General features: G+C 43.2%; 1 protein-coding gene across 2 annotated transcripts in view; it reads left to right on the top strand.

Annotated features, from left to right (window-relative positions):
• LOC124719124 (nascent polypeptide-associated complex subunit alpha, muscle-specific form-like) overlaps positions 1-20,657 on the top strand; it is a 219,435-nt gene that overhangs the window by 45,124 nt on the left and 153,654 nt on the right. For both annotated transcript variants that reach the window (XM_047244819.1, XM_047244820.1), the window contains exon 6: positions 7,149-7,334. In XM_047244819.1, coding sequence (XP_047100775.1) covers positions 7,149-7,334 — 186 coding nt within the window. The remainder of the gene's footprint in view (positions 1-7,148; positions 7,335-20,657) is intronic.

Genomic DNA, 20,657 nt, shown 5'->3' with positions numbered 1-20,657 from the left:
TGCACGTGCAGGGAAGGACAAGGCGAGCAGCGGGGTGGAGGGGAAGGGGCACAAATATATTCGCCCCGTAATCCCAGCAGCTGCGACGAAACCACTATTAGCGCGCAAATGGTAAACCCGGTTCATCCCTGTATCGGCCGCTGTAAATAATCCCAGCGGCTGTGTGCGAAACCAGATAAGGCCGGTGATTCAAAGAATCCGCCTCGCACCGTTTCAAAAGTGTAAAACTGTGCAATCCATAAAACTTAAAAATTTAACACCCTAACACTGCAATATCATTGAGTCACAGACTCTCACAGAGTATATACAGGGTGTTACAAAAGGGTACGGCGAAACTTTCAGGAAACATTCCTCGCAAACAAAGAAAGAAAATATGTTATGTGGACATGTGTCCGGAAACGCTTACTTTCCATGTTAGATCTCATTTTATTACTTCTCTTCAAATCACATTAATCGTGGAATGGAAACACACAGCAACAGAACGTACCAGCGTGACTTCAAACACTTTGTTACAGGAAATGTTCAAAATGTCCTCCATTAGCGAGGATACATGCATCCTCCCTCCGTCGCATGGAATCCCCGATGCGCTGATGCAGCCCTGGAGAATGGCGTATTGTATCACAGCCGTCCACAATACGAGCACGAAGAGTCTCTACATTTGGTACCGGGGTTGCGTAGACATGAACTTTCAAATGCCCCCATAAATGAAAGTCAAGAGGGTTGAGGTCAGGAGAGCGTGGAGGCCATGGAATTGGTCCGCCTCTACCAATCCATCGGTCACCGAACCTGTTGTTGAGAAGCGTACGAGCACTTCGACTGAAATGTGCAGGAGCTCCATCGTGCATGAACCACATGTTGTGTCGTACCTGTAATGGCACATGTTCTAGCAGCACAGGTAGAGTATCGTGATGACGTGCTCCATTGAGCGTAGGTGGACGAAACTAAAATGAGCTCTAACATGGAAATTAAGCGTTTCCGGACACGTGTCCACGTAACATCTTTTCTTTATTTGTGTGTGAGGAATGTTTCCTGAAAGTTTGGCCGTACCCTTTTTGTAACACCCTGTATATTACACAGAGTATTGTAATTTGCCCAGTAACCCCTCCCATCCCTGGTTCTTTATTTCACAGATCCGTCTTGATCACACAAACCTTTACTCTCCACTGTTACCAGTTTCGGCTACTGCCGTCTTCAGAACATAAAATATTCTGATACAGTATCAACATGAAGTAGCTCCTCTTCATTATAGTGCCCTCTGCTAGTCTCAGTGCTTTTTTTTTTTTTTTTTGTATAAATAGCAGACGCATTCTGATCATCACCAGCACGTAAAGTGTATCTACATATTTCGTTTGACGTTGATACTACACCAGAATATTTTATGATCTCAAAATGGTAGCAGCTGTAACCGATAACTGAAGTGTGAAAGTTTGTATTATCAAGACGGACCTGTAAAATAAAGTCCCAAAATATGATCACGGACTCATTTTCAGACATTATGTCTTGAACTGATAGACCTGATTCTTTAACTACTCCAACTCTCATTCATAGAAGAGCTTCAAATTGACATTGTTCATATTTTAAAAAATATCGGTAAACCGATATATCGATATTTAGAAGACGTCAATGTCGGGCGTTCATATATCGAGAATTATATATCGACAGAAAATATATCGACGCGTAGGGTTAGTAATATCGGGTGCACATTGTAAATGTAGTGCAAGTTCTAGAGCTGTGTATTTAAGTACTGATTCATTATTAGAAACTCGGCACACCAACAAGCTAGTACCCTGCCTGTACCACTTCGTGCAAGAATTGAAAGAAAAACTAAGCACTTTCACGCATGGCGATAACTACTTTGCTAACTATGGTAATTGCATGTAAGTGGCACAATAAAAGATATCCGTCCGGAACACTCCATGTCGACTTTCCTCCTTTTTTCGTTTCTGTAAATGCCAGCGCTATAAACAGAAACCGCAACGTTTAGCTTCACCACGCAATTTTGAAACTACAGCGAGTCAAAATTACGTGGTGAAGTCAAAACGTTGCAGTTTCTGTTGGCAGCGCCGAGCGCCGATTACGCCAGTATTTCCCCTCACACGTCTCCGACCCCCGCAAAGACTAGTCTTATCATTCAGATTTTTGTCCTTCGGTCTCAGCAACTGTTTTAAAACATGCCGATGTGAAGAAATAGCATATTAGTTGCGTTAAAAATTATTTTTTAACGCCACCGGTGTGCTATTTCTTCACACCGGAAATCTTGTTATTCCATCCACACTGCCACCCCCCCTCCTTTCCCCAACAGTGCAACGGAACTTATTGTTTGTGCCACGTATACTTCCTTCACAAAGTCAAAGAGAAAGACTGGACGTGATTACAGCTCGCAGCTCTTTCTCACAGTGAAAGTAAAATCATATTCTGCTACAAATTCAAATGAATAACTTCAAATATTTATCCAAGATTCCGAAAAATATAATATAAAATAAAAATATAATATAAAATACAGGGTGTTTCAAAAATGACCGGTATATTTGAAACGGCAATAAAAACTAAACGAGCAGCGATAGAAATACACCGTTTGTTGCAATATGCTTGGGACAACAGTACATTTTCAGGCAGACAAACTTTCGAAATTACAGTAGTTACAATTTTCAACAACAGATGGCGCTGCAAGTGATGTGAAAGATATAGAAGACAACGCAGTCTGTGGGTGCGCCATTCTGTACGTCGTCTTTCTGCTGTAAGCGTGTGCTGTTCACAACGTGCAAGTGTGCTGTAGACAACATGGTTTGTTCCTTAGAACAGAGGATTTTTCTGGTGTTGGAATTCCATCGCCTGGAACACAGTGTTGTTGCAACAAGACGAAGTTTTCAACAGAGGTTTAATGTAACTAAAGGACCGAAAAGCGATACAATAAAGGATCTGTTTGAAAACTTTCAACGGACTGGGAACATGACGGATGAACGTGCTGGAAAGGTAGGGCGACCGCGTACGGCAACCACAGAGGGCAACGCGCAGCTAGTGCAGCAGGTGATCCAACAGCGGCCTCGGGTTTCCGTTCGCCGTGTTGCAGCTGCGGTCCAAATGACGCCAACGTCCACGTATCGTCTCATGCGCCAGAGTTTACACCTCTATCCATACAAAATTCAAACGCGGCAACCCCTCAGCGCCGCTACCATTGCTGCACGAGAGACATTCGCTAACGATATAGTGCACAGGATTGATGACGGCGATATGCATGTGGGCAGCATTTGGTTTACTGACGAAGCTTATTTTTACCTGGACGGCTTCGCCAATAAACAGAACTGGCGCATATGGGGAACCGAAAAGCCCCATGTTGCAGTCCCATCGTCCCTGCATCCTCAAAAAGTACTGGTCTGGGCCGCCATTTCTTCCAAAGGAATCATTGGCCCATTTTTCAGATCCGAAACGATTACTGCTTCACGCTATCTGGACATTCTTCGTGAATTTGTGGCGGTACAAACTGCCTTAGACGACACTGCGAACACCTCGTGGTTCATGCAAGATGGTGCCCGGCCACATCGCACGGCCGACGTCTTTAATTTCCTGAATGAATATTTCGATGATCGTGTGATTGCTTTGGGCTATCCGAAACATACAGGAGGCGGCGTGGATTGGCCTCCCTATTCGCCAGACATGAACCCCTGTGACTTCTTTCTGTGGGGACACTTGAAAGACCAGGTGTACCGCCAGAATCCAGAAACAATTGAACAGCTGAAGCAGTACATCTCATCTGCATGTGAAGCCATTCCGCCAGACACGTTGTCAAAGGTTTCGGGTAATTTCATTCAGAGACTACGCCATATTATTGCTACGCATGGTGGATGTGTGGAAAATATCGTACTATAGAGTTTCCCAGACCGCAGCGCCATCTGTTGTTGAAAATTGTAACTACTGTAATTTCGAAAGTTTGTCTGCCTGAAAATGTACTGTTGTCCCAAGCATATTGCAACAAACGGTGTATTTCTATCGCTGCTCGTTTAGTTTTTATTGCCGTTTCAAATATACCGGTCATTTTTGAAACACCCTGTATATAATATAATACAAATACAAAAAAAAGAAAAACTTTGAAAATTAAATTGTAACATGCTACTCTAAGCCCTGCTAACTGATAATCTACGACGGTGAGTCGAATGAAAACCTTAAATTTGTAATAACACACCGAAATTTCGCGCCGTTATCCTGTACGTTGGTAAGCGTGCTAAAAACAGCCTGCTGAATGGCCTGTAGGTGGCAGCATAGTGCAGATGCACACATACCGTCGCAGTATCAGTATAAAGATGGCCGCCCCTCTTGCGACTTGCACCAGCGAAGAACAGCGTTGTGTTATTCGGTTTTTGCGTAGTGAAGGTGTGAAACCTATTGAAATTCCTCGAAGAATGAAGGTTCAGTGCGGTAATGCATGTTTGTCACAGCAGCAAGAATGGAGTAGGAAATTCGCAAATGGTGTGGCTTCAGTGGAAGATGCTCCTCGTCCAGGTCAGGCACAACGAGTTGTGACTCCACAGAACACTGCACCGGTTGAAGCCATAGTGAAGGAAAACCGCCGAGTGACAATGAATCAAATTGCAGCATGTTTACAGATTATTCATGCGTCAGCACACCACATTCTGCACGATGTGCTCCAGTTTCACAAAGTGTCTGCAAGATGGGTGCCAAGGCAGCTGACTCCTGAAATGAGAGAACGACGTGTTGATGCTTGTGAAGAACTTCCTCAGCGCTTTGAGCGAGAAGGTGATGGCTTCCTTGCAAGAATCGTTACTGGGGACGAAACCTGGGCTCACTTCCACCAACGGGAAACGAAAAGAACGAGCAAGGAATCGCGCCATTCCTCATCACCAAAACCAAAGAAGGGAAGTTTATGCTGACTCTCTTTTGGGACGAAAAAGGCGTCATTTTGGAGCATTACATGCCAAGAGGGACCAATGTCACCAGTGCATCATACACAGATCTCCTATAAAACCATCTGAGGCGTGCAATCAAATCAGAGCGTCGTGGATTGCTGTCAACAGGTATCCTTTGCAACATGACAATGCAAGGCCCCACGCTGCCCCTACAGCAGTTGCAACAATCACAGACCTGCATTTCGAGTGTCTTCCTCATCCACCATACTCACCAGACCTTGCCCCACGTGATTTCCATATGTTTGGAGCACTCAAAGACGTAATGGGAGGAAAGAAGTTCCGTTCTGATGAAGAGGTACGCACGAGTGGTTGCGCACACTACCAAAAGAATTTTTTCTTAAAGAATTTAAGCAAGCGCTGGAGGACTTGCATTGAGCGTGGGGGAGATTATGTTCAAAAGTGATACAGCTTCGTACCACTTCTGCACAATAAGTAATATTTTTAAAAAATATTTAAGGTTTTCATTTGACTCACCCTCGTAATTTCCCCAGACTGTATGATGATGCGTAGAATAAGCAATACGCGTCACATGTGAAGATAAATGGAACCTATCTTGTGCAACCAAGAATGTTTTTTCTGTATGTAAATTGTTTTATTAACGTTCTCAGTTGAAGAGGAGCAATGTACTGGTGACAGTTTGCAACAGAATGAAATAAGAACAAAGGAAAAAAGTGTCACTTACAAGTATGCACATCCTTTGTGTCTCTTTTACACTGACAGTGATCATAATTAACAGAAACTGTTAGTAGATTAAAATTTAAAAAATCACAGACGAGTACAGTTTCAAGCGCTCGAGCTCTGTGCCCTTCAATGTGGCCATGTTGCACTTCATGATGGTGGGCATCTTTATATCAGGGTTTTTCTACTATTTACCTGGGTGAGAACGTACTGAAGAGCCAAAGAAACTGGTACAGCCAGAGAAACTGGTACACCTGCCTAATGTCATTTAGGAACCCCGCGACCACGCAGAAGTGCCACAACACGACGTGGCATGGACTCGACTAATGTCTGAAGTAGTGCTGGAGGGTATTGACGCCATCAATCCTGCAGGGCTCTCCATAAATCCGGAAGAGTACGAGACGATGGAGACCTCCTCTAAACAGCACATTGCAAACCATCCCAGATATGCTCAATAATGCTCATGTCTGGGGAGTTTGGTGGCCAGCGGAAGTGATTAAACTCAGAAGAGTGTTCCTGTAGCGACTCTTAAGAATTCTGGACGTGTGGGGTGTCGTATTATCCTGCTGGAATTGCGCAAGCCCATCGCAATGCACAATGGACATGAATGGAGGCAGGTGATCAGACAGAGTGCTCACGTACGTGTCTCCTTTCAGAGTCGTATCTAGACGTATCAGAGGTCCCACATCACTCCAACTGCACATGACCCACACCATTACAGAGGCTCCACCAGCTTGAAAACTCTTCTGTTCACATGCAGCATCCATGAATTCATGAGGCTGTCTCCATACCCATACACATCCATCCGCTCGATACAATTTGAAACGAGACTCGACCGATCAGGCAACATGTTAACAATTATCAACAGTCCAACGTCGGTATTAACGGGCCCAGGCGAGGCGTAAAGCTTTGTGTCTTGCAGTCGTCAAGGGTACACGAGTGGGCCTTTGGGTCCAAAAGCCCTTATCGATGGCGTTTCGTTGAATGATTCTCACGTTGATACTTGTTGATGGCCCAGCATTGAAATCTACAGCAATTTGCGAAGGTTTGCACTTTTCACGTTGAACGATTCTCTTCAGTCGTCGTTGGTCCCGATTTGGCAGGATCTTTATATGGCCGCAGCGACGTCGGAGATTTGATGTTTTATTGGATTCATGATACACTTGTGAAATGGTTGTTCGGGAAAATCCACACTTCATCGCTACCCCGACAATGCTCTGCCCCATCGCTCGTGCGCCGACTGTAACGCCACATTCATGTTCACTTAACTCTTGATAATCTGTCATTGTAGCAGCAGTAACCGATGTAACAACTGCGTCAGTCGCTTGTTGCCTTATATAGGCAGCGCCGTGTTCTGCCTGTTTACGTATCTCTACATTTGAATTAGCATGCCTATACCAGTTTCTTTGGCGCTTATGTGGATATGACTGGTATCTTAAGCATGTCAGAGATGGGTGATGTGGAGCGTTAAACGGTTCACTCCGTGTACTGAAATTTTTGCTCCTCCGCAGCAGCAGTTTGTACAGTGTTGTGTGTCTACTGTTGCAGATCCAGCAGGTGAAGCTGACCTGGAACGCCAAACCCAAGGTGGGCTCGCTGGAGAACGCGACGCACAAGCCGGGCGGCGGCGACAAGAAGATCGAGACGGTCAAGCTGGACTTCAAGGACCGCGCCAAACCCAAGGTCGGCTCCAAGGACAACGTGAAGCACTCGCCGGGCGGCGGCAACGTCAAGGTAACCCAACACAACACAACTGTACACCACAGTACACTGGCAGCTCCGTGTGTTGTCGCATCGCTTCTCTCACATTGTGTCTTCGCCGTCAGCAACAGCGTGCTCACCTGCTGGATACTCTTCTACATTTGACATGACAGGGGTTCGAGCAGGCTGGTCCAGCTAGAGTACCACTCTACACTGCACGTGACACGTGTTAGTCCAGCTAGAGTACTCCTCTACACTGGACACGACATGAGTTAGATCAGGCTGATCCACCTTGAGTAGTCCTCTATACTGGAGATGACATGGGTTAGAGTAGGCTGGTCCAGCTACAGTACCCCTCTACACTGGACACAACATGGGTTAGAGCAGGCTGGTCCAGCTACAGTACTCCTCTACACTGGGCACAACATAGGTTAGAGTGGGCTGGTCCAGCTAGAATGCCCCTCTACACTGGATACAATATGGGTTAGAGCAGGCTGCTCCAGCTAGAGTACCCCTCTACACTGGAAGCAACATGCATTAGAGAAGGCTGGTCCAGCTAGAGTACCCTCTACACTGGACATGACACGGGTTAGAGCTGGTACATCTAGAGTACCCCTCTACACTGGACACGACATCGGTTAGAGTAGGTGGTCCAGCCAGAGTACCCCCCTACACTGGACATGACATGGGTTAGAGCAGGCTGGTCCAGCTAGAGTAGCCCTCTAAACTGCACGTGACATGGGTTAGAGCAGGCTGGTCCAGTTAGAGTGCCCTCTACATTGGACACAACACAGGTTAGAACAGGCTGGTCCACCTAGAGTAGCCCTCTACACTGTACATGACATGGGTTAGAGCAGCTGGTGCAGCTAGAGTACCCCTCCACACTGGACACAATATGGGTTAGAGCAGGCTGATCCAACTAGAGTAGCCCTCTACACTGGACACGACACAGGTTAGAACAGGCTGGGACAGCTACAGTACCCGTCTACACTGGACAAAATATGCGTTAGAGCAGGCTGATCAAGCTAGAGTACCCCTCTACACTGGGCACAACATCGGTTAGAGCAGGCTGGTCCAGTTCTGTTACAAGCAGACACTTGTGGGCAAGGGAGGGCAAACACCTCAAGGACAAACACTCAGCGAGCCTAGGCCTAACATAAGCGGCCATGCTGGAAGCGCGCCCATGGGCAGTGATGGACAGGTGGCCCCCATGTGTCCAGAACGAGCTGTGAACGTACCGCTAGCCAACATTATATGTAGCTAAGGCCGGTATTAGGCTATCATATTTCTTTGTCAAAGAAATGTGATTAAATATTCGTCATATTTCTTTTAGAAAGATCTTTGTCAGGGTGCCAAAAAGCTGTATTGTGACCATGTCATCTATTCCGGCTCACTGAAAAGCTGCCTGGATGAGTCCAGATGCAGAGGTGGATGGCTGTAGCTGTGATTGTGGATACGAGTCACCTGCATCATATTCCACCCGATTATCAACACACAATTAATAGCATGCACAGTGTCCCTTGCTCACCTCCAACCGTAGTCGAAGCAAGTTCATTAAAAAACAAAAATGTCGAAGGAACGCACAACTTTGAAGACATGTTTAAAAACTACAGAGACGTCAAGTAACTGTAGCGACGCCAGTGCTCCATGCAGTTACTTTTCACGTTGCAGTGAACAGATGAAGAACGACTCATGATCAAATCTACGGTGAGACCTTATATTTGATCATATTTATTTGACGACATGCGAGATTTGACGAAGTGCCCTGTTACACCATCAAATTTATTTGAGAAAGAAATATGATAATGTAATACAAGCCTAACTGTGGGCGAGTTGATGGACATTCGCCAGTGCCGTGTTCTGGAACAGCCTGGGTTAGGGGCCAGCATAGCCTAAGTGTGTAGGCTACTGTACGTATGTCGAAAACTGACATGTTGGACCTCATAGGTGAGCTCTCTTTCATTTCCTTCATAATTATAAGACCTGAAAATGATGTGCCCTTGCGCCAGTTTCCTAAATCAGTGCGACATAATCCTCACAAAAATGGAAAAAATATGTCATGAAAAGCAGAAGATTTCCGAGCACTGTTAATTAGAAAACACTTAGGATCAATTAAGATCAATTAACAGAATCTTCAGCAGCTGAGTTGAAGTATTAACGGCTTGTAATCATAAAGTAGCTGGTTTGAATCTGACTCTTATGAGTTTTTTACTTTTATTTTAATTCCGTGTTTATTAACAAGTATAAATGTTGATTAGCAGACATATAATCAATAGCCCGTGCAGAAATATGAGCCATAGTGCTGTAGAGCTGTAATGGTAGGCATTCCTCTCTAGTAAACAAGAAGACCGAGATTCAAATCCCAGCCATGACACAAATTTTAATTCATTTCTTCAGCTTCCATCATTATCGATATAGATGAGACTTACATGTCTTGAGGAAAATTTAATTATAAGATCTAAAAATAATAGAATCATATTTTTAAAATAAAAATAACAGCTCTTTATGTCTAGTTACTGGATGCACGAAAAAAACTTAAAATTGGTACAGTCATTCAAAACGTCTTCTTGTTACATGAATCAGTATTATGTTTGTCAGTAATAGTTTAATCTGCAGAATCAGGGAAGTATTTTGCTTTCTATTTGACATCTTGCAACTTGCACCAAATTTTTATTTCTTCTCAATGCATACATCCAGTTAGAAATTAAAGATAACAAATTTGTTCTTCTTGTTTAAAAAAATATATAAATATGCGCTAATTCAACATTTATTTGCGTTAATAAATATGGGATTTAAGTTGATGTAAGAAGATCTGCCACTAGTGAGATTTTAACCAGGAACTTCACTATTATCAGACTGTGAAGCTTCGCATATTCATTCTTCTTGTTTCTTTCCAACTGCTTGTCCATTGCTTTTTCATTAGTGGCTGTGAGTGGATGTCGCAAGGCATATGTCAATTGCCATTGATCACAGCTCCAGTCAGTTTCTCCTCTCAAAGATTCAACAACCTCTGACTGAACCTGATGAGCTGCCATTCTGGCTGTATAGCGCCAATGGCTTGTAATCTTAAGTTCTTTGAATTCTGCTAGTATTATTTTTTTTTACTTTTATTTCAGTTCCATAAGCATTAACAATCATAAATGTCAATTAACAAATACAGAATGATATTTTTAAATAAAAATGAAATCTTGTTTATGTAATTAATAAAAATAACATCTTGTTATTTCTAATTAATGGATGTATGAAAGTGACTTAAAATTTGATGTATACATTCAAAACACCTTATTGTTAAATGAATCAATATTACATACATCGATAATACTACTGAGTCTGTAGAAATAGAAAAGTTTTGTATTTTCTATTTCATACCTTGCAAATTTCTTCTTTTTATTTAACAAAAAAAATATGATTCAGCATTTGTTGTTCATTTTGTTAATTAGTAAGGATTTTAAATTAGTGGAAGAAAGTTAACCAGCTACTTCACAATCATCAGAGTATCATGCTACACAGTCAGTTCCCGAAGTCTATCTTAGTAAATTACAAGTGTTCCTTAACGGAAATCTTCTGATTTTCAACAACGATTTTTTTCGTATTTGTTTGAGAATTGTGTCGCCCTACTTTAGGAAATTTGTGTCCAGGCACTGATCAAGAAATCCTAAAATTATGCAGGAAAAAGCGCTCCTGAGACAGCTCAACACCAAACGCACTACTGATTTTTACTGCCCGCATCTCGTGGTCGTGCGGTAGCGTTCTCGCTTCCCACGCCCGGGTTCCCGGGTTCGATTCCCGGCGGGGTCAGGGATTTTCTCTGCCTCGTGATGGCTGGGTGTTGTGTGCTGTCCTTAGGTCAGTTAGGTTTCAGTAGTTCTAAGTTCTAGGGGACTGATGACCTAAGATGTTAAGTCCCATAGTTCTCAGAGACATTTGAACCATTTGAACTAATTCTTACTGATTATTAATCCAATCTACTACTTACTAAACCAATCTATTACTTGCTAATCCAATCTACTACTTACTGATCCAATCTACTACTTACTAATCCCGTCCGTAATCAGCACTGACTGAACTCAGTTTCCTGTTGTCAAGGAACGCTTTCACACACTCTGTAATGGCTGGGATGAAGGGGCCAAAAAGATATTCTATGTCCTGAAAATACAGTGTCAGACGAACAACGCAGCTACACATGCGAGTGTATGGTTCAGAGTATTTAACGACCGTGTGTACCTAGCTGCAGCCATCTATTTTTCTCCTGGGCACTTTACCGCTCTCGTGGGTACTGTCGGAACTATGAACTATGAATCAAGTGCTATAACCGTTTAGTTAACTGCGCATTCAGGAAGCAAATACGTAATACGGACCACAAGCATGTGGTAATGAACCGCGTATATTCCGCCAAAACTGTTTTAACTATGTGATAGTCATAAACGCAATTAGCTCTTCAGCCACAATGATCCGTTTGCAATATCTTGCGACCTATTGTCGCGCTGTTCAAACACAGCGTTCGTTACCGAACACTTCTATTGTTTGAAAGTCACTGCTCGGATATCCAGTTTCGCGGTTGGTAAATTGTTGCAGTTCCTCATAATTGACACTGGTTCGCGGTAACGGTCTTTCACGTGTAACGGTTTTGGCTGACCATCTCGTGACACCACACGCGAACAGGAGTATCTTCACTCGAAAATTGCAATTGCGTACAGTCTACGGCGTCTCTCAAATAGAAAGCTCACCGAATTATTGTAAATTTTCTTCGTTCACTACCCGTCTCGGCGCGGCTGCTTCTTGCCTCAATCACACGACACACGAAAGCGAAAGTACACTCGTTCCTAATTAAAAACTTACAAACACCTTTACTGCAAAAGAGCGCGAAATCCAGGTGATGGAGATGGACAACGTCCATGCACCCTTCTGTACACGGTAGACTGTAGACGCTCAATAAATACGAGGTATTTTTTTTCTGTTTCCCTCTTCCCTTCAGTTGCTTTAAATTCTTTGAGGGATGCACCGTCTATGCAACCAACTGAAGGCAGTTCGTTTGTTGCCATACGCGTTTCGCTTCATTTATTTGGATAGCATCATCAGTGGCCTGTAACACATGTTTCCTCTTTTTATTTTATTTTTTATTTTGAGCCTTTCCACATTACAGAGGCTTATATCCAACATAATAATTTACTCAGAAATTACTATACAATGAATAAAGTTCTTAAACTATATTTTCAAAATATTCCTCCAGGTGTTTCGATCTTGTGTGTCTTCTTCCTCTGCGCCCATTCTCCTCATTGTGTGCTGTACATTTTGGAGCCAGGTGGTCATAGGTTGTCGTCTTCTTCTTCTCCCCTCCGGTTCCCACTCCAGTATCAATTTTGGTATTCTGGTTTTCTCCATTCGTCGTACATGCTCGTACCACGGTAATTGCTTCCTATCCATTACGTCATATATTCTTTTATTTCCATTCTCCTTATTTTTTCGGTGTTCCTTATTTTCTGTCTCCTGGAGATTCTTGCCGATCTTCTTCAGAAGTCCATCCCAAGAGCTTGTAATTTTTTAATGTGCTTCATGTTTATTGTGCAGGTCTCCCTTCCATACAGAACCACACTCTCTAATATGGATTTGTATATTAATTTTTTAGTTCTGCTCATTACATTCCTGCTCCATAAGACTGAGTTAAGCATCCCAATGACCTTCCGTCCGCTACTAATTCTTTTATTGATTTCTGACTATGATTTTCCCTCGATTTCTAAAATGGATCCAAATAACAGAAAGTGTTTATCTTTTCGATTTTCTTTCCTTCAGTGTATAGCTCATCTGTATCATTAGTCAAGTATTCTGTTTTTTGGTAATTAACCTTCGAACCGCAAGTTTTGTATGCTACTGCTAATTGATTGCACATCTTGTGCTACGACTACTTGATCATCAGCAAACAATAAATGATGTAGGTAAACTCCATCTCTTATTTCTAATCCCATACTATTACATTTACGAGACCATGTTCTAAGGCTAATATCTGTATAGGTTTTAAATAATCGTGGTGACATGGGACAGCCCTGTAAAAGGCCTTTGCTTGTTCCTTTTTAGGTACAAACAACCTATTATGTGATAGATATAATTTGCTGCTATATTACAATTTGTCGAGTTTTTCTCTCGTTATCTAGGTTAAAAACAACTGTTTTAGCACAAAGTTCGTAATGTCAACTTTTCGTTCGGTGTTACTTACGATTTCCAGCGCTGTTAAGTCACGTATGTGGTCCTGCAGATGTATTCGTTAGTTTCCATACTCCATATGTCCGATTTCTGGCGTTCTTTCACCCACATTTGTCAGGAAAAGAATTGCGCGCGCACACACACACACACACACACACACACACACACACACACTACAAATGAAAAATATCAAACCATGACACAAACAAAAGAAAGACATACAAACAACAGTTGCCAGCGCTACACACCGAAAACACAGATACTCCTATGTTGATCACAAAATGGAAAGTGGCAAATGTGAGTGAAAGAACGCCAGAAATCAGCTAGAACATGGAAACTAACAAATACCTCTCCAGGACCACACACATGAGTTAACAGCGCTGGGAACAAAAAGTTCACATTACGAACTTTGGGCTAAAAAAGTTGTTTTTAACCTAAAAAACAAGAGAAAAATACGACAAAATGTAATACAGAAGCATATTATATCTACCGCATACTAAGTTTATTGCAAATAAAAACAGGAAACATGTATTACAAGCTACTGATGAAACTTTCTAAATAAATGAAGCGAAATGCGTATGATAAACAAATGGTTGCATAGACGTTACGTAGCTATAAGAACAAAAGGTCCGTTCAACATACTTCGGAACATTCGTAATTTCGCGCCATTGGTGTGTTGGAGCGAAATGCAGTTGGCATCCCCGCGCACGCCTGTGTTTAACGTGTGACTGCCGGAAGTTTCATTGTTGTTGTACGTCTGTTAATTATTGTTCACTGCTGTACTGAGTAGAACGTCGTGTCTCACAGTTTGCGAAATTCGAGATGGCAGAGTTACAGGAGCAACGCGTCTGCCTTACATTTTACGCGAAACTAAAGAAAACGTCTACAGAGACATACTGAATGATGCAGGAAGCCTACGGTGATGTTTGGTTATGCCGTACTCAGTGTTACGAACTGTTAACGCGGTTCACGGAAGTTTAAGACGAGCCTCGTCCAGGACGCCGTTTGATGTCTACCGACGACGCTCGTGTCAGGAACGTCAAAGAAATTGTGGGGGCTATCGAAGACTGACTGTCCGAGGGATTGCAGAACAATGTAACATTTCCGTTGAATCTTATCGTGACATCCTGACACAGCGTTTTGGAATGCATTGTGTTGCCGCCACGGCTCATGAGACAAGACCAGAAAGACCTTCGCCTCCCAGTCTGTGAAGAGCTTTTGCTTCGCGCAAATGAGAACGAGATGTTCCTTAAGAGAATCGTAACTGATTATGAGGCGTGGGTCTACGGTTATGACGTTTTAGACAGGTACGTGCCGAGTAAAACTGTGAGGGACGGGAAAAACCCACCGTGGTACAACAACAAAGTTACGAAACTACTGCGAAAGCAAAGAGAGCTCCACTCCAAGATTAAACGCAGCCAAAACCTCTCAGACAAACAGAAGCTAAACGATGTCAAAGTTAGCGTAAGGAGGGCTATGCGTGAAGCGTTCAGTGAATTCGAAAGCAAAATTCTATGTACCGACTTGACAGAAAATCCTAGGAAGTTCTGGTCTCACGTTAAATCAGTAAGTGGCTCGAAACAGCATATCCAGAAACAGAGAATGACACGCGTAAAGCTGAAATACTAAACACCTTTTTCCAAAGCTGTTTCACAGAGGAGGACCGCACTGCAGTTCCTTCTCTAAATCCTCGCACAAACGAAAAAATGGCTGACATCGAAATAAGTGTCCAAGGAATAGAAAAGCAACTGGAATCACTCAATAGAGGAAAGTCCACTGGACCTGACGGGATACCAATTCGATTCTACACAGAGTACGCGAAAGAACTTGCCCCCCTTCTCACAGCCGTGTACCGCAAGTCTCTAGAGGAACGGAGGGTTCCAAATGATTGGAAAAGAGCACAGATAGTCCCAGTCTTCAAGAAGGGTCGTCGAGCAGATGCGCAAAACTATAGACCTATATCTCTGACGTCGATCTGTTGTAGAATTTTAGAACATGTTTTTTGCTCGAGTATCATGTCGTTTTTGGAAACCCAGAATCTACTATGTAGAAATCAACATGGATTCCGGAAACAGCGATCGTGTGAGACCCAACTCGCTTTATTTGTTCATGAGACCCAGAAAATATTAGATACAGGCTCCCAGGTAGATGCTATTTTTCTTGACTTCCGGAAGGCGTTCGATACAGTTCCGCACTGTCGCCTGATAAACAAAGTAAGAGCCTACGGAATATCAGACCAGCTGTGTGGCTGGATTGAAGAGTTTTTAGCAAACAGAACACAGCATGTTGTTATCAATGGAGAGACGTCTACAGACGTTAAAGTAACCTCTGGCGTGCCACAGGGGAGTGTTATGGGACCATTGCTTTTCACAATACATATAAATGACCTAGTAGATAGTGTCGGAAGTTCCATGCGGCTTTTCGCGGATGATGCTGTAGTATACAGAGAAGTTACAGCATTAGAAAATTGTAGCGAAATGCAGGAAGATCTGCAGCGGATAGGCACTTGGTGCAGGGAGTGGCAACTGACCCTTAACATAGACAAATGTAATGTATTGCGAATAAATAGAAAGAAGGATCCTCTACTGTATGATTATATGATAGCGGAACAAACACTGGTAGCAGTTACTTCTGTAAAATATCTGGGAGTATGCGTGCGGAACGATTTGAAGTGGAATGATCATATAAAATTAATTGTTGGTAAGGCGGGTACCAGGTTGAGATTCATTGGGAGAGTGCTTAGAAAATGTAGTCCATCAACAAAGGAGGTGGCTTACAAAACACTCGTTCAACCTATACTTGAGTATTGCTCATCAGCGTGGGATCCGTACCAGATCGGGTTGACGGAGGAGATAGAGAAGATCCAAAGAAGAGCGGCGCGTTTCGTCACAGGGTTATTTGGTAACCGTGATAGCGTTACGGAGATGTTTAACAAACTCAAGTGGCAGACTCTGCAAGACAAGCGCTCTGCATCGCGGTGTAGCTTGCTCGCCAGGTTTCGAGAGGGTGCGTTTCTGGATGAGGTATCGAATATATTGCTTCCCCCTAATTATACCTCCCGAGGAGATCACGAATGTAAAATTAGAGAGATTAGAGCGCGCACGGAGGCTTTCAGACAGTCGTTCTTCCCCCGAACCATACGCGACTGGAACAGGAAAGGGAGGTAATGACAGTGGCACGTAAAGTGCCCTCCGCCACACACCGTTGGGTGGCTTGCGGAGTATAAATGTAGATGTAGATGTAGATGATCTAGAGACCAAGAGTCAGTTTTCACAGTGGGTCGGGATAGATTCTTCAAGACCAAAAAAAGCTCGTCAGGTAAGGTCAAATGTCAAAGCCGTGCTGGTAGTTTTGTTTAACTTTGAATGATTAGTTCGTCACGAATTCGTACCACTGGGACAAACTGTACTATCGGGACGTGTCGCGACGCCTGCGAGAAAATGTGAGAATGAAACGGCCTGAATTGCGGCGAGACAATTCATGACTCTTGCATCACGATAACGCATCCACACATTCATCCCTGTTGGTGAGGGACTACTGCACAAAAAAGTAAATCACTGTGCTGTCTCGTCCTCGGTACTCTCCAGACCTTGCCCCTGCGGGCTTTTTTCTGTTTCCAAAGTCGAAAACCCTGCTGAAAGGACGAAGATTTGCAACGATAGACGACATAAAACAAAATTCGCAGACGGCGCTTCGTGCGATCAAGCAAGAGGCATACCAAGACTGCTTCCGGAATTGGAAACGGCATTAGGAGCCGTGTATCAATTGTGGAGGAGGGTTTTTCGAAGGAGACCATGCAGAATAAGTAAGAGGCAAGCGTAGAAAAATTTTGTGAATAAAGTTCCGGAATTTTTTGAACAGGCCTCGTATTGATCTCTGGTGAATGTGGTGACAAGCCGGCAGCGGTGGCCGAGCGGTTCTAGGCGCTTCAGTTTGGAACCGCGTGACTGCTACTGTCGCAGGTTCGAATCCTGCCTCGGGCATGGATATGTGTCATGTCCTTAGGTTAGTTAGGTTTAAGTAGTTCTAAGTTCTAGAGGACTGATGACTTCAGATGTTAAGTCCCCTAGCCCTGAGAGCCATTTGAACCATTTTTTGTGGTGACCAGGGCTGACGCAAAAATTTGTCCTGAGGCTCACAAAACCAGTCCTGGACTATACGAGCTGTGTGAACAGGGGTGTTGTCATCTTAGAACACAGGAACACCATTGGGCAAGAAGTACCGTACCATGGAATGAACGTGATGTGCCAAAATGGTCACACAATCACTGAAAGTAATGTAACCGTGCAGGCCCATGGAATACCATGATATGCTGTTGAGAATTCTTCCGGGTTGTATGGCCGTGGTGCATGGAACTCTTCTGTCGCTGACGTTTCGTCCAAAGCTACTTTGGACATCTTCGGAGGTGCTCCTGGTTGTGCTGAGTCTTGCCGACTGACGAGTCGGACGTCGAAGAGCGGCCTAAATACCGTTGAAAGTGGACGCGATCTGGATTTCACGTGAAAGCAGGATAAACCTTGTCAAAGTTAAAATTCTTTAACTATCGATAATAGTAGGTCAAAGATAAAAACTTCTCATCAATTCTGTAGCGCCACAGTCCATATAGGCTGAGTTTCACTGCTTCTTTTTTTCTGTTAAAATTATCCCCATGTTTATATAGTTCGATGGCTTCTCTATATAGCCGTGGATAATTGTTCGTCATAGTACATAAAACTTCAGTTTCCAAAAATTTCACTACGTGATCACATGATTGAAGAGCATGTTCCGCCACAGCTGTCCTAGTCGGCACAGACTTCAATGTTCCTTCAAACGTGTATTCACACTTTTCTTTGTAGTTCCAATGTAGGCCTTGCCACACGCACACAGAATCTTATATACACCACTTGCAGACAGAGGGGGACGTTTATCCTTAAAGGAACGAAGTGCTTGGCCTATTTTCTTAGTTGGTCTGAAAATCGGTTGAACGTCGTGTTTCCTTAGAATCTTGCCGATTTGATCCGTCACTTTTTTTGTAGTGTTGGCAGATTTGCCAACACTGTGTTGCTAGAGGAGGCCGAAAGGCACGCGTTTAAATACACGCAGACCGGCGTGAGGTCTGGAACAGGACAATGTCTTGAGAATTGCAATAAAGTACGAAAATCTTGTAATACTTAACTTTAATCCATAATCGGTGTACATCGCTCTTGTACAGATATAATCTCCATTTCACTATACACTGGTAATGGCGCCTTGCTAGGTCGTAGCCAATGACTTAGCTGAAGGCTATGCTAACTATCGTCTCGGCAAATGAGAGCGTAATTGTCAGTGTAGCATCGCTAGCAAAGTCGGCTGTACAACTGGGGCGAGTGCTAGGACGTCTCTCTAGACCTGCCGTGTGGCGGCGCTCGGTCTGCTATCACTGACAGTGGCGACACGCGGGTCCGACGTATACTAGCGGACCGCGGCCGATTTAAAGGCTACCACCTAGCAAGTGTGGTGTCTGGCGGTGACACCACATTTTTGATGAAGGGTAGAGAAACCGTGTTGTTCCATCTCTGTGTCCTATCGTTGTCCATAGGCCTCCTGTTATTCGGTCGCAAAACTCTATTTATTTCCTTACTACCCATTCTTCTCAAAAGCCTGCTTTAGATGTTTCAACTCGGCTTCCAGGTGTTCCGGCGTACAAATCCTTTTAGCTCTGTCCACTATTAATTACACCTGTTTTCTGTTGTGGATGATGATTGGAATCCTTATGCAAGTATCTGTCGGTATGTGTAACCTTCCGAAATTCTTTATGTTTCAAGCTGCCATCAGTCTGTCTCATGATGAAGACATCCAAAAAGGATATTGCATTATCTTTATTTCCATGGTAAATTGGATTTTTTGATTTACAGTATTTAAATAACAAAAGAATTCCCCTAAAGCTTTTTTGCCATGTGGCCAAACAACAAATGTGTCTTCCACGTATCGATACCATCGACTTGGTTTCTTACTCGCTTTTTCCAGAGCGTTCGAATTTTTCCACGTAAAAATTAGCAGTTGTAGGACTCAATGGGTTACCCATGGCCACACCATCAGCCTGGTCATAAAACTCATTCTACCACTGTAACTGACTAGAGATAAAGCAGTGTATGAATAGACCAGTTAAATCTGCTGGGAAAACACCCAGTAACCTAACGAAAGGTGAGGGAAGGGCTCTCAGAGATTTAAATGCAGACGAAGGGATAGTGGTTCTTTCTTCTGACAGAGGAAATGCTACTGTTGTTATGAATAAAAAGGATTATAGAAGTAAGATTTTGAATCTTTTAACTCCAGGACAATATAATAAACTTAAGAAAGACCCTGCAGCTAGCATATTGAGGAAAACAAATACGCTGATAAAGACATCTACTTCAATTCAAAAGGAAGATAAGAAGGTTTTGTTGAAGAGTGAAGCTATCTGTCCCAGACTTTATGGCATACCTAAAGCTCATGAGATTAACCTTCCTCTGAGACCCATTGTGAGTGCTATTAATTCCCCAACGTACCAAATATCAAGATATCTGGCAACTTGTTTACAACCACATACTGATAAAACTGACTCTTATGTAAAAGAGTCACGTCATTTCATTGAGAAACATGTGGCTGAACGCTTCCTGTTTCCTTAGATAACGTAACTATCCGGACACTTGGATAATGTCGTCCAGGATACCGAGCAGCAGACATAGCACACGCCCGATGGGCATTTTGATCACAATAGGCATACATCAACACCATAACGATCTCTTCCACAATTGGTAAACGGTCTATTTTAACACGCGTAATGTATCACAAAGCAAATACCGTCCGCACTGGCGGAATGTTACGTGATACCACGTACTTATATGTTTGTGACTATTACAGAGCCATCTATCACAAAGCGAAGAAAGTTGCCCAACTAAAACATTCATATTTCTTTACGTACTACGCAAATATGTAATAAAAATGGGGGTTAATATTTAAAAAAAAAAATCGCTGTTGATATCGGTTTCGCCTATGGCAGCGCCATCTAGCGGGCCAACCATGGCGCCATCTGGTTTCCCCCTTCAAGCTAGACGAGTTTCGTTTTTTGTAGTTTTTTCGTTTGATGCTTATTTCAAACGAAAAAACTACAAAAAACGAAACTCGTCTAGCTTGAAGGGGGAAACCAGATGGCGCCAT

The sequence above is a fragment of the Schistocerca piceifrons genome, chromosome 10, assembly GCF_021461385.2.
Source record: "Schistocerca piceifrons isolate TAMUIC-IGC-003096 chromosome 10, iqSchPice1.1, whole genome shotgun sequence".
Classification (NCBI taxonomy): domain Eukaryota; kingdom Metazoa; phylum Arthropoda; class Insecta; order Orthoptera; family Acrididae; genus Schistocerca; species Schistocerca piceifrons.
This window is presented reverse-complemented; position numbering and strand designations above follow the sequence as displayed.